The 13,313-nt window shown below is 52.4% G+C and overlaps 1 protein-coding gene across 1 annotated transcript; it reads left to right on the forward strand.

The window, feature by feature from the left end:
- The first annotated feature begins 1,393 nt into the window (after nt 1-1,393).
- LOC139054578 (uncharacterized) lies at nt 1,394-4,322 on the forward strand. The gene is made up of 6 exons (XM_070531763.1): nt 1,394-1,520; nt 1,827-2,351; nt 2,415-2,759; nt 2,994-3,283; nt 3,398-3,859; nt 4,134-4,322. Exons 1-6 carry the CDS (start codon nt 1,394-1,396, stop codon nt 4,320-4,322), a joined length of 1,938 nt encoding a protein of 645 aa, XP_070387864.1.
- The last annotated feature ends 8,991 nt before the right edge of the window (nt 4,323-13,313 follow it).

Below are 13,313 nucleotides of genomic sequence, written 5' to 3' on the forward strand. Positions count from 1 at the left end.
AAGAGAACAGTTTGAGCACTAGTACACGAAAAGTCGTTTAACATTAGTCCGCGATGGGTATATATACAGAGACGCGCGGTAGTTAATCCTGCTAAGGCGTGTGCCTAGCGCCCTCTAATTTTGCACAAGGCGACTACAAACGACCACAATTTCCCCTCTCACAGAAGGCTCACTAAACATTTTGATAAACAACTAGCAAACAACTTAATGTCCAAACACAGCTCAATGTCGTTGATAGTTTTCAAGCTTCAACGGTGCCCTTCGATTTCTCGTTGAACATTTTGGCTCTGGAACGTTCATTTCAACTGGTGTCTCAAGAGACGGCGGTTGATGTTGACCACGGTTTTCCAGCAGTGACTACCTAAGTGACGTCACTGCTCCAGACTGGCAGCTCCTTGCAACAGTAGATGGTAGTGTTACGAGAAGGACGAGTCAGTAAGACAAGCAAATATTTACAGTTTATATTTACAACAGCGGTTGCAGCACTGACCGGTTAGATTCACCGCGCGAGCCCAGTTCGTTCCTCCTCCTCTTTTCTGGAGTGATGGCACCCACGCGCCTCGTTCAAATAGTGAACTCAATGAAAACAGTGAACAGACAGTGGAGATACAGGGCCTAGAAATACCTCGGGTAACAGAATATAAATACATTGGTATATGGATAAACGAAGGCGAGAGATATATGGAAACACAGGAAAAAAACATAACAGTAAAGGGGTAGAGAAATGCAGCCATAATGAAGCACAGAGCGCTATGGGGTTACAATAGCTACGAGGTCCTACGAGGTATGTGGAAAGGTGTAATGGTTCCAGGACCTACTTTTGGGAATGCTGTTGTTTGCTTTAAATCAGGGGTACAATTAGGACTCGACGGCAACCAAAGGTCAGTGGATCGCCTCGCATTGGGCGCTCACGGGAAGACTACAAATGAAGCTGTGCAGGGTGATATGGGCTGGACTAGTTTTGAAGTAAGAGAAGCTCGCAGTAAAATTGAGTATGAAGAACGGTTGAGCAATATGGAAGAAAGTAAATGGGCTGGGAGGGTGGTCAGGTATCTGTACAGGAAAAACATTGATTCACAGTGGAGGGAGCTGGGCCCGATCGAAAGGTTCTTGCAAGGCAATCACGACAGGAAGTTTGTTATTGGCAAGCGTTTTCATGTATTGCACCATCGTTGCTTTCTTGTTTTTGAAGCCCCTGCAATTCCACTGCCAGACTAGGCGTCTATTGTCGGACTTGCGGGACACAGCCATGATTGTTATGCAGAGGTGTTGGGGGGACACAACTGTCCGTGCGTCCCTCCTGCCCCGGTGCGGGTGGTGTTGGCGTTGTTGTCGCAGGCGAGGATGGTCGGTGCGTTTACCGCTTGTGACGTGCGGTCCCCCCGACGAATCCATGGGGAGGGATGTCAAGGTGTGCACCCTGGTTAAGCGCGGGACGGCCTTCATCGAACACGAACTCGTGCTCCACGAAGAGTCGGACATAGACCATGTACTGATCGAAGTCGTGCCGAGTATTGGAAGTAGGAAAACCGGCCTTTTCGTGCTCAACGTATATAGCGCGCCCTCTCAAAGATACCGCACTCACACTTTCGATGCCCTCTTTCGCGAAGCGATGGCCAAGGCCGCCTCTAGTCCCTTGCTGATATGCGGAGACTTCAATGCGCCGCACACGCAATGGGGATACGGAGCCGACTCGCCGAAAGGGAACAGGCTAGCCGGACTGATGGACGAGCTCGGCCTGACTGTACTCAACGAACCTGCTTCGCACACCAGGATCGGACAGGGAGTGTGCCGCGACACGTCCCCCGACCTCTCCGTCTGGTCAGGCGCGGGCGTGGTCACTTGGTCGAACTCCTTCGAGGACCTGGGGAGTGACCACAGGATCCTGTCCGTGACCGTGGGAGAGGATGAAAGCGAAGAGGGCGTCTGCCGAAAGGCGAGAATCGTAGACTGGGACAGATTCCGGAAAAATAGAGAGCAAAACAAGAAGGAGGGCCCGATCGAAGACATCAGGGAATGGTGCAGAGTACTACTCGCGGACGTAGAGAAAGCCACCGATGAGGTCGAACGGACGGACTGGCGACAAGAACCATCCAAAGAAGAGGCAGACAGGTCCCGCGGAGCCGTGGGCGACGGCGCTCCCCAACCGTCCAGAGTGGACAGCCGGCTGGCACATCTTGTTGCGGCCAAGAAATCTATGCAACGGAGAGCGAGTAGGCAAAAACTCAAGAGGAAGATACGCAAGAAGATCGCCGAAATCAACCGGGAGATCGAGACGCATTGCGCCCGCCTGTGCGAGCAAGAATGGCAGGAGCTGTGCGACACGATGAACGGGAACATGAGCGCTGGACGCACCTGGAAGATTCTCAGGCACCTGCTCGACCCGGCAAGCACCAGAACGGCGACCCGTACAGAGATGGCCAAGCTGCGACACAAGTACAAGGACGACCCAGAGGCCTTCGCGGAAGAGATCGTGCAGACGCACCTCGCACGCCCGGAAGGGCAGAGTCACCCAGAATACTGCGGGGCTCCCAACGAGGAGCTGGACGCGGACTTTTCTGTGCAGGAAATTAGAACGGTCCTCCAGCTACTGAAGACCAACTCGGCGCCCGGTCCTGACAGAATCACCAACAAAATCCTGAGGAACCTGAACGACGACGCCATCCAGAAGCTCTGCGAATACATCAACGCGTGCTGGAAGGAAGGCCAAATTCCGCAAGAGTGGAAGACCGCGGACGTTATACTGATACCAAAGCCGGGCAAACCGCTGGAGGTCCGAAACATGAGGCCGATCTCCCTCACGTCCTGCGTCGGGAAAGTGATGGAGCATGCCTGCCTTAACAGGGTGACGACGCTGCTCGAGAAGCAGGACGCCTTCGGCACCCACATCATCGGTTTCCGGAAGGGACTTTCCACGCAGGACGCCATGCTGCAGATCAAGGAACAGGTCGTGAACGCTCCGAGCACACACGTGCGCGCCCTACTCGGGCTAGACCTCAAGAGCGCCTTCGACACTGCGAAGCACATGGCCATACTGGATAAGATCAGCCGACTTGATCTCGGGGCGAGGTTCCACCGATATGTCAGCAGCTTCCTGAATGGGCGCGAGGCGACAGTCAAGATCGACGGGGCTTCACCACGAACGGTCCGAATGGGCGGTGCGGGAACGCCGCAGGGCTCCGTACTCTCCCCCATGCTTTTCAACCTCGTCATGATCGGCCTGCCGGAGCGCCTTGACGGGATAGAGGGCATCAATCATACGATATACGCAGATGACGTGACGGTGTGGACCACGGAGAACACGAGCGTCGGCGAAATGGAAGACCGACTGCAGCGGGCCGTCCGGGAGGTGGAGCGGCACCTCGAAGACACGGGACTCGTCTGCTCACCCGACAAGTCGGATATCCTGCTCCACAGGCCGCACAAGAAAGGGCCCCTTCCGCAGGCCGTGCTAGACGCTCGTCGTTTGGGCGTCCGCGTCACGACGAGGGAGGGGACCCGAATACCGACGGTGTCCAAGTTGCGAGTGCTCGGCCTGTGGCTGGAAGAGAACGGTGCCAACCGCGAGCTGGTTGCCCGACTGCAGAAGAAAGTGGCCGCCGCCACACAACTCGAGCGGCGGGTCGCGAACAAGAGGAAAGGAATGAAAGAACACAACGTTACGAGGCTGATACAGGCTTACGCGCAGAGCCACATAGCGTACGTCGCCGCATATGCCGACTGGAATAGAAGCGAAACCGACAGGCTGAACGTGGCGATCCGTAGGGCGTTCAAGACGGCCCTGGGAGTACTCCAGTACACGCCATCCTACAGGCTCCTCGAGTTGGGCGTACACAACACGCTCGAGGAGATCGCCGAGGCACAGAGAATCGCGCAGCTGGAGAGGCTGTCGAGCACCGTAACGGGAAGACGAATCCTAGACTTGCTCGGGATTCGATATCACGAGGCGCGTGGACTGAAAGAATCACTGCTGCCGGAAGTCAGGGACGCCATACAGACAGAAAACATGCCGAAGAATATGCACCCGCTGCATGATGTGCAAAGACGTATACGCAGGGCGGTAGCGATCCTCGAGAAGCATGGAAGACAAGAAGGCGTCCTCTTCGTCGATGCAGCCAGGTACCCGCGGCCAGTCGGTGAATCTGATGGCGACGAGGAACGTCGACCACCACTGCCGCTACAAGGGAATGTGCGAGACGAACCACCGTTACCAGTACCACCACCACTACTGCTCCTACGACAAAAACGGCAGCAGCAACAACGGCAACATCGACACGGCCGGCCGACGGCGGCGGCACCCGCCTTCTCCATGGCAGTCGTAGATACAAAGGGAACCATCCGAGTCACGACATCAGCGAGGCTGCCGTCGGCCGAAGCAGCGGAAGAGATGGCCATAGCCCTTGCGGTACTCCACGGAGATGCGGATGATAACCTGGTCATCAGCGACTCCAAATCAGCGATTCGGAATTACACCAAAGGTTGGGTGTCCGCGGATGTGGCACGCATGCTCAACGCCCGGGCCGGGGACTTCGGATGCGGCACGATTACAAACAAGTCCCTCAAGTGGTTCCCCGCGCACGTCGGGGAGCTTGGCGGTAACAACAACAACAGCCACGATAATAATGACACCAACAATGCTAACGGCCGAAGACGCAACGACACTCCACCCAACCACAACGAGCGCGCCCACCTCGTCGCTAGGCAGCTTACCCGCCGCGACGCGGTCACCCAGAGGGCAGCCGCTGCCGTTGTTGTGCGGGACCCCAGCGGAGGAGTGACGGCGACGGCGGCTGCCACCCCGTCTGGCGCGGCCGCTGTTGTTACCAATACAACACAAATCGCGGCGGACGGAGCTGGGGATCACGAGGACGCCGACTGCGATGTCAGGGAGTTTCCGGCAACATACCGGGAGGTGCTTGGTCACTATAGGAAAGAAAGAAAAAAATATCCACAACCCCACGGGCGCCTAGACAGGTCCCAGGCGGTCGACCTGAGGCGGTTGCAGACGGGTACTTCCACCAACCCCTACCACCTGCACCGCCTGTGGCCCGCGCTGCACCCGTCGCCCGGCTGCCCGTGGTGCGAGCACGAACGGGCTGATATGGCCCATGTGCTTTGGGAGTGCCGACGCCACGTGGAACAAGGACAAAGAGGAAGGGGGAATACTACCGCAGAACCCTCTGAAGCGGGGCGCCTCGCTGAGAGATGGCAAGCCGCCCTCCTCAGCGAGGCACCCGAAGACCAGGCGTGGGCCGTCCAGCGGGCCAGGACCATTGCCGAGGATCTCGAAAGATTTTCCTCGGGCGATGGACCCCTGGCAGCCTAGCCCCGGGCACCAACATCAACAACCGTTGGACAAATGAAGTTTATTCCTACGCTCCTATCCTACACTGGAGGAAAAGAACTAGGAAGCTTACCAGCAAGTATGCGGCCTGTATGGTGGGCAACACAGCAACAAATAAGGTCAAGCGGAAAGTCAGAGAGGCTGCATTAATCTCATGGGTGGCGGCAATGAAAAAGAAACCTGCCATGAGCAACTACTTAAGTGGAAAAAACGAAATCAGGAAAGAAACCATTTATGATAACTCAAAGGGAAGCTCATTACTTTTCGAAGCGACATCGGTATGCCTTAGAACACGCACCTATAAAGCGAGATATAAAAAGGAAGAAGAAGCATGTGCTTGCTGCGGTAAAGCTAGGGAAATGACGGAGCATGTTTTATTAGAATGTGAAGACGTCTACCCAGCGGTCGATTTAGGCACCGCTGGCCTCCTTGAAGCCCTTGGGTTCAGCGGGAGCAGTGGTAAAGCAAACATGTCCGTCATAGGCATTAGTAAGAGGCGATTGGAGGATTGGTGGGAGAAAAGTAGGGAAACGACAAAAGACAGAGCCGTACAAAAGCACAGATCGCAATAGGGGATAAAAAAATTGGGCGTGGTAGTTCATAGTGTTTCTTTTCCTTTTTTCATTGTTTAACCTAGGTAGGACATTAGACAGTATAATAGCAAGAGCATGGTGGGGCAACCCACCGCCCCGTTCCAAAGGGGACGCTCATAACATCCATCCATCCATCCATCCATCCATCCATCCATCCATCCATCCATCCATCCATCCATCCATCCATCCATCCATCCATCCATCCATCCATCCATCCATCCATCCATCCGTCCGTCCGTCCGTCCGTCCGTCCGTCCGTCCGTCCGTCCGTCCGTCCGTCCGTCCGTCCGTCCGTCCGTCCGTCCGTCCGTCCGTCCGTCCGTCCATCCATCCATCCATCCATCCATCCATCCATCCATCCATCCATCCATCCATCCATCCATCCAAACAAGCAAACAAACAAACAAACAAATACCACACGCGTGTAGCATTATCCCCTGGCGGCAGAAGTGACGTCGCGGAGCATCTAAATGTTATCACTGGGAGGGTGATACTGCTTCAGTCGTGTAACGTGCACGATATCACTGGACTGGAAATAAGATGGGGTGTCAGGGGCGATCTCGTAGGTGACGGGAGTCATGGCACAAAGCATTCGGTATGGGCCTGTGTAACGAGACAGCTGTTTTTCTGACAGGCCGACCTACGCAACGGAGACCATAGAAGCAGCAAAGAACCAGGCGGGCAGTGCACGTCTCGGTGCCGCCGGTCGTACAAACGCCTTTGACTCTCTTGGGATTTCAGAAGGCGGTCACGGGCAATTTACCTTGCGTTGGCACAGAGGGCGATGGCGTCAAGTGCATATTTACTGGTCGGTGCCGCGTGAACAGGGAGGGTTGTGTCGAGGGGCAGTGCTGGTTCTCGGCCGAAAAGAGGGAAAAAATGGGAAATAACCGGCTGTGTCGTTGCGAGAAAAATTATAACTAAATGTGACAAACGGGAGAGCGAGGTCCCAGTCAGTGTGGTCTGAAGAGATATTTCGCGAGCATGTCTGTGAGAGTGCGATTGAGACGCTCCGTGAGGCCATTTGTTTGCGGGTGGTATGACGTCTAAAGCTTGTGCCTCGTGGCACGGGACTGCAAGATGTCCGCGATAACTTTCGATAGGAATGTCCGGCCACGGTATGTGAGAAGTTGTCGCGGAGCTCCATGTAATAAAATCACGTGGCGTAGACGAAAATCGGCGATATCTGTGGCGCAGCTTGTAGGAAGCGCTCGGGTGATGGCGTAACGCGTGGCGTGATCCGTGGCCACAGCGATCCACCTGTTCCCAGGGGTAGAAAGAGGAAAAGGGCTAAGTAAGTTCAAATCAACCTGAAAGAATGGTTCCGCGGGAATGTTGAGTGGTTGAAGGTACCCAGCAGGGAGCGTCGATGGTGTCTTGCGTCACTGGCATTTCTCACACGCGGCTAGGTGTCTTCGAACTGAGCGAGCAAGCCATGGCCAAAAGAAGCGTCGGCGGATCCTGTCGTAGGTACGTAACACACCCAGGTGATCGGCAGAGCGGAAGTCGTGAAGTTCGTGGAGAACAGCCGAGCGAATGTGTTCAGGGATCACAAGGAGTAATGCAGGGCCGTCGGGGTGAACGTTGTGGTGGTAGAGTACGCCATCTTGAAGTGTGAATAAGCGAAGGGAACTGTCGGCAAGTGACGATTCCAGGCGGTCAATGAAGATACGCAAGGACGGGTCACGGCGCTGCCCGTCGGCGACATGGAGCAGTGGGAAAACGGAAAGAACACAGGCATCGGTGTCAGTATCAGACGTAGAGGTCACGTCTTCGGCTGGGTAGCGAGAGATGCAATCTGCGTCCTGGGGTTGGCGTCCTGATTTGTAAGTCACTGTGTAGGGATATTCTTGTACTCTGAGGGCCGAACGATCGAGCCGGCCAGTGGGATCCCTGACCGGCGAAAGCCAACAGAGCGCATGATGGTCTGTGATTACTGAGAAGGACTTGCCCTATAAGTATGGGCGGAACATTGAAACAGCCCAGACGAGACCAAGACGTTAGCGCTCGTTAATCGAATAGTTGCCTATGAAGTTGTCAGGAGCCGGCCTGCGTAGGCCATAAGGTGGTCATGTCCGTATTGCCATTCTGATAAGACGGCGTCGCTCCCATAACCACTGGCATCGGTTCGGACCTCCGCAGGTGCGGACGGGTCAAAGTGGGCCAAGACCGGTAGATTGGTGAGAATCGTTATAAGGCGTGAAAATGGGGCAGCCTGAGGGGAACCCCATGTGAAAGACATGCCTTTCTTCAGAAGTTCAGTGAGTGCTCCAGTGATTGCTGCGAAATCTTTCGCGAACCGCCAGAAATAACAACCGAGCCACACAAAACTCCGGACGTCTTTGACAGACTCAGGTACAGGAAAATCCGTTACTGCTCGAACCTTCTCCGGGTCGGGTTGTACTCCGGAAGCGTCGACGAGATGACCTAGCACTTTAATCTGTCGGCGCCCGAAGTGGGACTTCGTTTAGTTTAATCGGAGGCCAGCGTTGCGGAAGACGACAAGGACAGCAGCGACGCACTCACGGTGCGTTTCGAATGTAGCAGAAAACACAAGGACGTTGTAGAGGTAACAAAGGCAAGTTGACCATTTTAAAGCTTGAAGCAGAGAGTCCATCAATCGTCCGAACGTGGCGGGGGCATTGCATAAACCGAACCGCATAACCTTGAATTGGTAGAGGCCATCTGGAGTGACGAAAGCGGTCTTTTCTTGGTCTTGCTCATCGACGGAAATCTGCCAATAACCAGATCGAAGAGCGATGGACGAAACGTATTTCGCACCGTGAGGACCGTTGTTATAGACGAGCAAATTGAAGGCGTCGTCCGCGATGCCTTTTAGGATATGGCCCACATTGTCACCCTCGGTCACCTGCTCGTCGACTTTTCGGCAAAGCGCGAGCACTCCTGTATGTAGGAAACATACGATTCGGTCGACGACTCGACACGGGTGACAAGCTCTTTTCGTGCAGCCTGTTGGTGACCTGACGGGTTTCCGAATAGGTCGCGAAGCCTCTCTTTGAATATGTCTCAGCTGGAGAGGTCGACCACTTGGGTGGGAAACCAGACACGTGGTGCCTCGTCCAGATAAGAGATCACATTGGCAAGCATGATGGTAGGGTCCCAGTGGTTGCTTTGGATAACGCGCTCCTACACGCTGAGCCAGTCATTGACGTCAACATCATATTGGGCGGAGAATGTCCCAGGATCACGGAGACTAGGAACCGTAACGTACGTTCCGGATGGCACCGCAGGTGTAGGTGGCGACGGGTTGTGTCGGTGCGAGAAGACGGTGCGGCCGCTTCGGAGCTCCATGGCGAGGACGGTGAACGTTCCATCTACATCATAATGTTACGCGAAGGGCGAGTCAGTAAGACGAGCAACTATTTACAGGTTATATTTATAACAGCGGTTTCAGCGTTGACCAGCTAGATTTACCACGTGAGCCCAGTTCGCTCTTCCTTATTTTTTCAGAAGTGATGGCGCCCACGCACCTCGTTCAAACAAACCAATACCACACGCGTGTAGCAATATAACTAGTTGGGGCAGGGTACATAACCCGGTTGCAGGCGCGGCCGTCATTAGGTTTGTAAGAGTCCTGGCACCATTGGTCAACAATGGTGTACAGGTTTTAGTAGCTCGATGCGCCATTAGGCACATGTGACTCGTAGTGGTTGACCTGTTAGCGGAGCACGCTTCGCAGCTCGTAGAAAATCAAAGTGCCGAGAGATAGGCTGCTTTTGTGCTAGTATGCGGCAGGCGGCTTTCATCTCTCCCTGCGGGCCTTGGAAAAACTGGTTACTCGGCGCTCCCATAATATGCAGTTTGAACGTGACAGCGTTAAGGAGCTCGTGTCGCAGAAAATCCGGTGTCGCCGGCGTCGGTGTCCGCGGCGTTGGCCATGTGCGATAAATCCTGGCAGGCACTTCATGAATAAAAAACAACTTGCAAAATGAGCTGAGTGGGAATCGAACTGGGGTCCCTGGAGTGTGAGACGGAGACGCTACCACTCAGCCACGAGTTCGATGCTTCAAAGCGGTGCAAAAGCGCCTCTAGTGAATGTGGTGTTGTCTTAGAAACGAGCCGTAGAAAGTTATACTGCGGTGTATATCGGTAATTATGGACATGTAACTTACAGAAGTCGCAGTTACACGAATAGCTAAGTGTGTTTCCGCTACATTTCTTCAGCGCTTTCCGCACACGCAGAGCCATCTTGCTGCAAGCACAGAAGACCCCCTCCATTCAATGTACTGCGCTGCCCCGACAGGTGGCGCGCCCCGCGCGCATTGGGTTTGCGCGGGGACAGGTGCGAGGCGCGTCGAGTCCCGGACTCCCTCTCCCCTGACGACGTTTCTCCTTGCTCCCTCACGGGTTGCAGAATCAAGCGTCCTTCCATTCTTTAGATCACTATCTGTCTATCTCCCTGCCCGTCCCGATCACGACGGTTGGCTGGCGTGCATCGTTTCCCCGGGGCTCCGAGACACCGAGTTCTTTGGTTCGTTCCGCTTGCTCAGGCGCAGGTTTCGTTGCCGCGCGGAACGCTCCGTTGCTCGACGCTCACCGCGTCCGATGCGGGGCGCCTCGTAAGTGATCGTTGCGCCGTAGCCCATTGTCTTACATCCCTTGGCGGGTCGACGGGAGCGCTGTCGCGTTCCACTGTTGAAGGCGAAGCTTAAGCGTCCTCCAATTTTTGTTCTTGGGTGGTGGCTGTGCAGAAGCAATGAATGCTTCAACATGTGACGGCATCCGGAGTGAAACGGTAGGCTTCAAGATAATCGATGGGGGCTTCCTTCAAAGGCCGACGTTATCGTGTACGAGCTTACCCGGGTACCCGAGTTTGAACTAATAAGTACCACTAGTGATACTAATATGCTGACAAGTTTCTTCGAAATTCTTGTCAGTAAGTCTATCAGCCTTTTTATTCCTTGAAAAACAGAAAACAGCCACTCAAATTCCTTGGATGACTAGGCACCTCTTGCATTTATCACGTCGTATGGCGAAATTACGTCGATCGAAACGCTCAGGTGACTCAACAGAACTCATGCAATTCGAGAGCGCTAAAAAGGAACTCGGTTCTAAAATGGTCGATGCAAAAAAATTTTATGACGAGGTAACCTTGCCGAAATTTATGGTGGCTAATACCCGCAAATATTGGAAGGCTATCCTATCCCTGGGTTATCTGATTTCTGAGTTTCGTATTTACAGTCAATAGCTTCTTTTTTTAACACCTACTTCCGCTCTGTCTTTACGACTGACAATTCTGTAACACCTGTTTTTGATTCCGAGCCATACCCTCCAATCAACAAAATATCACTGTCTCCTCAGAGTGTACTTAATCCTAAACTTAAACACCAAGAAGTTGTTTTGCCCTGACGGTATCCCGACTGTTTTTCCCGTTCGATACGCTCTTTTGTGCAGAAGATATCTAAAAATTACCTATAGAATATATCTCTCAACCGCCACTCTTCCTCCCTCGTGGAAACTTGCTTCAATTCTGCTCTTATTTAGGTCGGGTAGCGTTCAATTCTTATCTAACTATAGGCCAATTTTCTTAACAGCACCGTTCAAGCAAATTATTCGCACCCATTATCCTTAAACATTTTATGGAATTCCTTCATACTAACAAAATTTTATACACTTTCCAGCATGCTTTCATATGTGGCCTTAGCACTTCTGAAACAACTGACAAAATTCGTTCACGGCATCAGCAGCTCTTTAAATATAGGTGACCAGATTGATGCTATATTTATAGACTTTGCAAAGGCCTTCGACACTGTATCACACCCTAAACTTATGTACAAGCTGTACGCTATGCTAAAAAGATGGATCTTTGGTTGGCTGGACATCGGACTTTCTTTCCCAGCGTTCGCAATATGTATGTTTGAACTCTACTAACCCTTGATACCTGTTTAATCAGGGTTTACCCAAGGCGCAGTACCGGGTTCACTTTTATTAATGCTACACGCCTCAGTTAAAATACACCTGTTGGCAGATGATTGCGTATTCTATCAAACAATTAAATCTCCTTATGATGATGCTGTTCTTAACAATTACGTTCATGAGTTTTGTAACTGGATCAAAGCATGGCAAATGAATATCAACTTATGCAAAAGTGTCTTCGTGCCCTTTACATGACGCTCATGCCCTTTCTTCTTTGAACATGCATTTAACAATATTTCTTTAGATAGGGTCTTCGAATTCAAATATTTAGGTATCCTACTGGTCACAGCCAAAACGCATTGATGTCAGCTGTAACAAGACCCTTAAAAGGCTAGGCTACTTGCATCAAACGCAGCGCGCTGCTCCTCAAGAAACTAAACTTCTAACATATAAAACCCTCGTTCGCGCCATCCTCGAATATGGCTGCCTTGTATGGAATCCATACAAACACTATGATGTCAAAAAACTATAATCAGTGCAAAAAAAGGCAGTGCGTTTTGTTTGTAGGACATACGAGAAGGAATTTTCGCCGTCTAGCTCTTTTCCCGCACTTGGTCTCACTCCTCTTGCAGAGCGTCGCAAACTTGAATGCCTGACATTCTTTCACACGTTATTCAATTCTTCTCGCCTCTCCTGCATGGATAACTATTTGACTCTCTCCAAGCGCTCAGGTATGAGGAGTCACCATGCTATAAATATCTCAGCTTTTTTGCCCGCGCAGATTCCTTTCAATACAGTTTTTTTCATCAACATTTGACGCCTGGAATTCATTACCGGGCAACATCCGTTCACTACCACTGAAACAATTAATGGAAGCTTGTTTTTAAATGTTTGTATGTGTGTTGTTGCGGAAACAAATTCTTTGATAATGTAAAATCGATGCATGTATGCCGCTGGATTTTCGGTTAAGCCTGACCGGTGCGGCATCGAAAGTGATATGTCTGCTACGCGGAACGCCTAAACGACTAATTTTTCAGCCCCGACACACCCACAATAAAATCACCGACAACGACCACACCGGTAGTGTGTTAGCAGCTAGCCCACGTAAAGTGGGTAGTCATAAAACTTCAGGGGGCTATGAGCCATTGCATTTTTTTGCTTGCTTACAGGGGTACGAGGGCTTAGGGGGGTATGAGTCATTGATGGGGATAGTTTTTGTTGGCGGAGAACAAAAATGCACGGAACGCTAGCCACACACAGCATCGCTGTAAAAATTTGTTCTGCTCATTACTGTTGCATGTAGAAACAAGCTGGCTGATCTCTATGTCGCCGTAAGCAGCGATAAAAGCGATCACCTCGGCTTGGTGATGGGACTGGCGAGGTGCCGGTCCTACACCCACGCCGGCTGTGTAGGCATGCACAAATTGCACTGTTGGTCGCGGGGGTCGATCGCTTCGGTCACACGGATCGCTTCGATCGCACTTACACAATCGCAGAGG

Source organism: Dermacentor albipictus, chromosome 1, assembly GCF_038994185.2.
Source record: "Dermacentor albipictus isolate Rhodes 1998 colony chromosome 1, USDA_Dalb.pri_finalv2, whole genome shotgun sequence".
In the NCBI taxonomy this organism is placed as follows: domain Eukaryota; kingdom Metazoa; phylum Arthropoda; class Arachnida; order Ixodida; family Ixodidae; genus Dermacentor; species Dermacentor albipictus.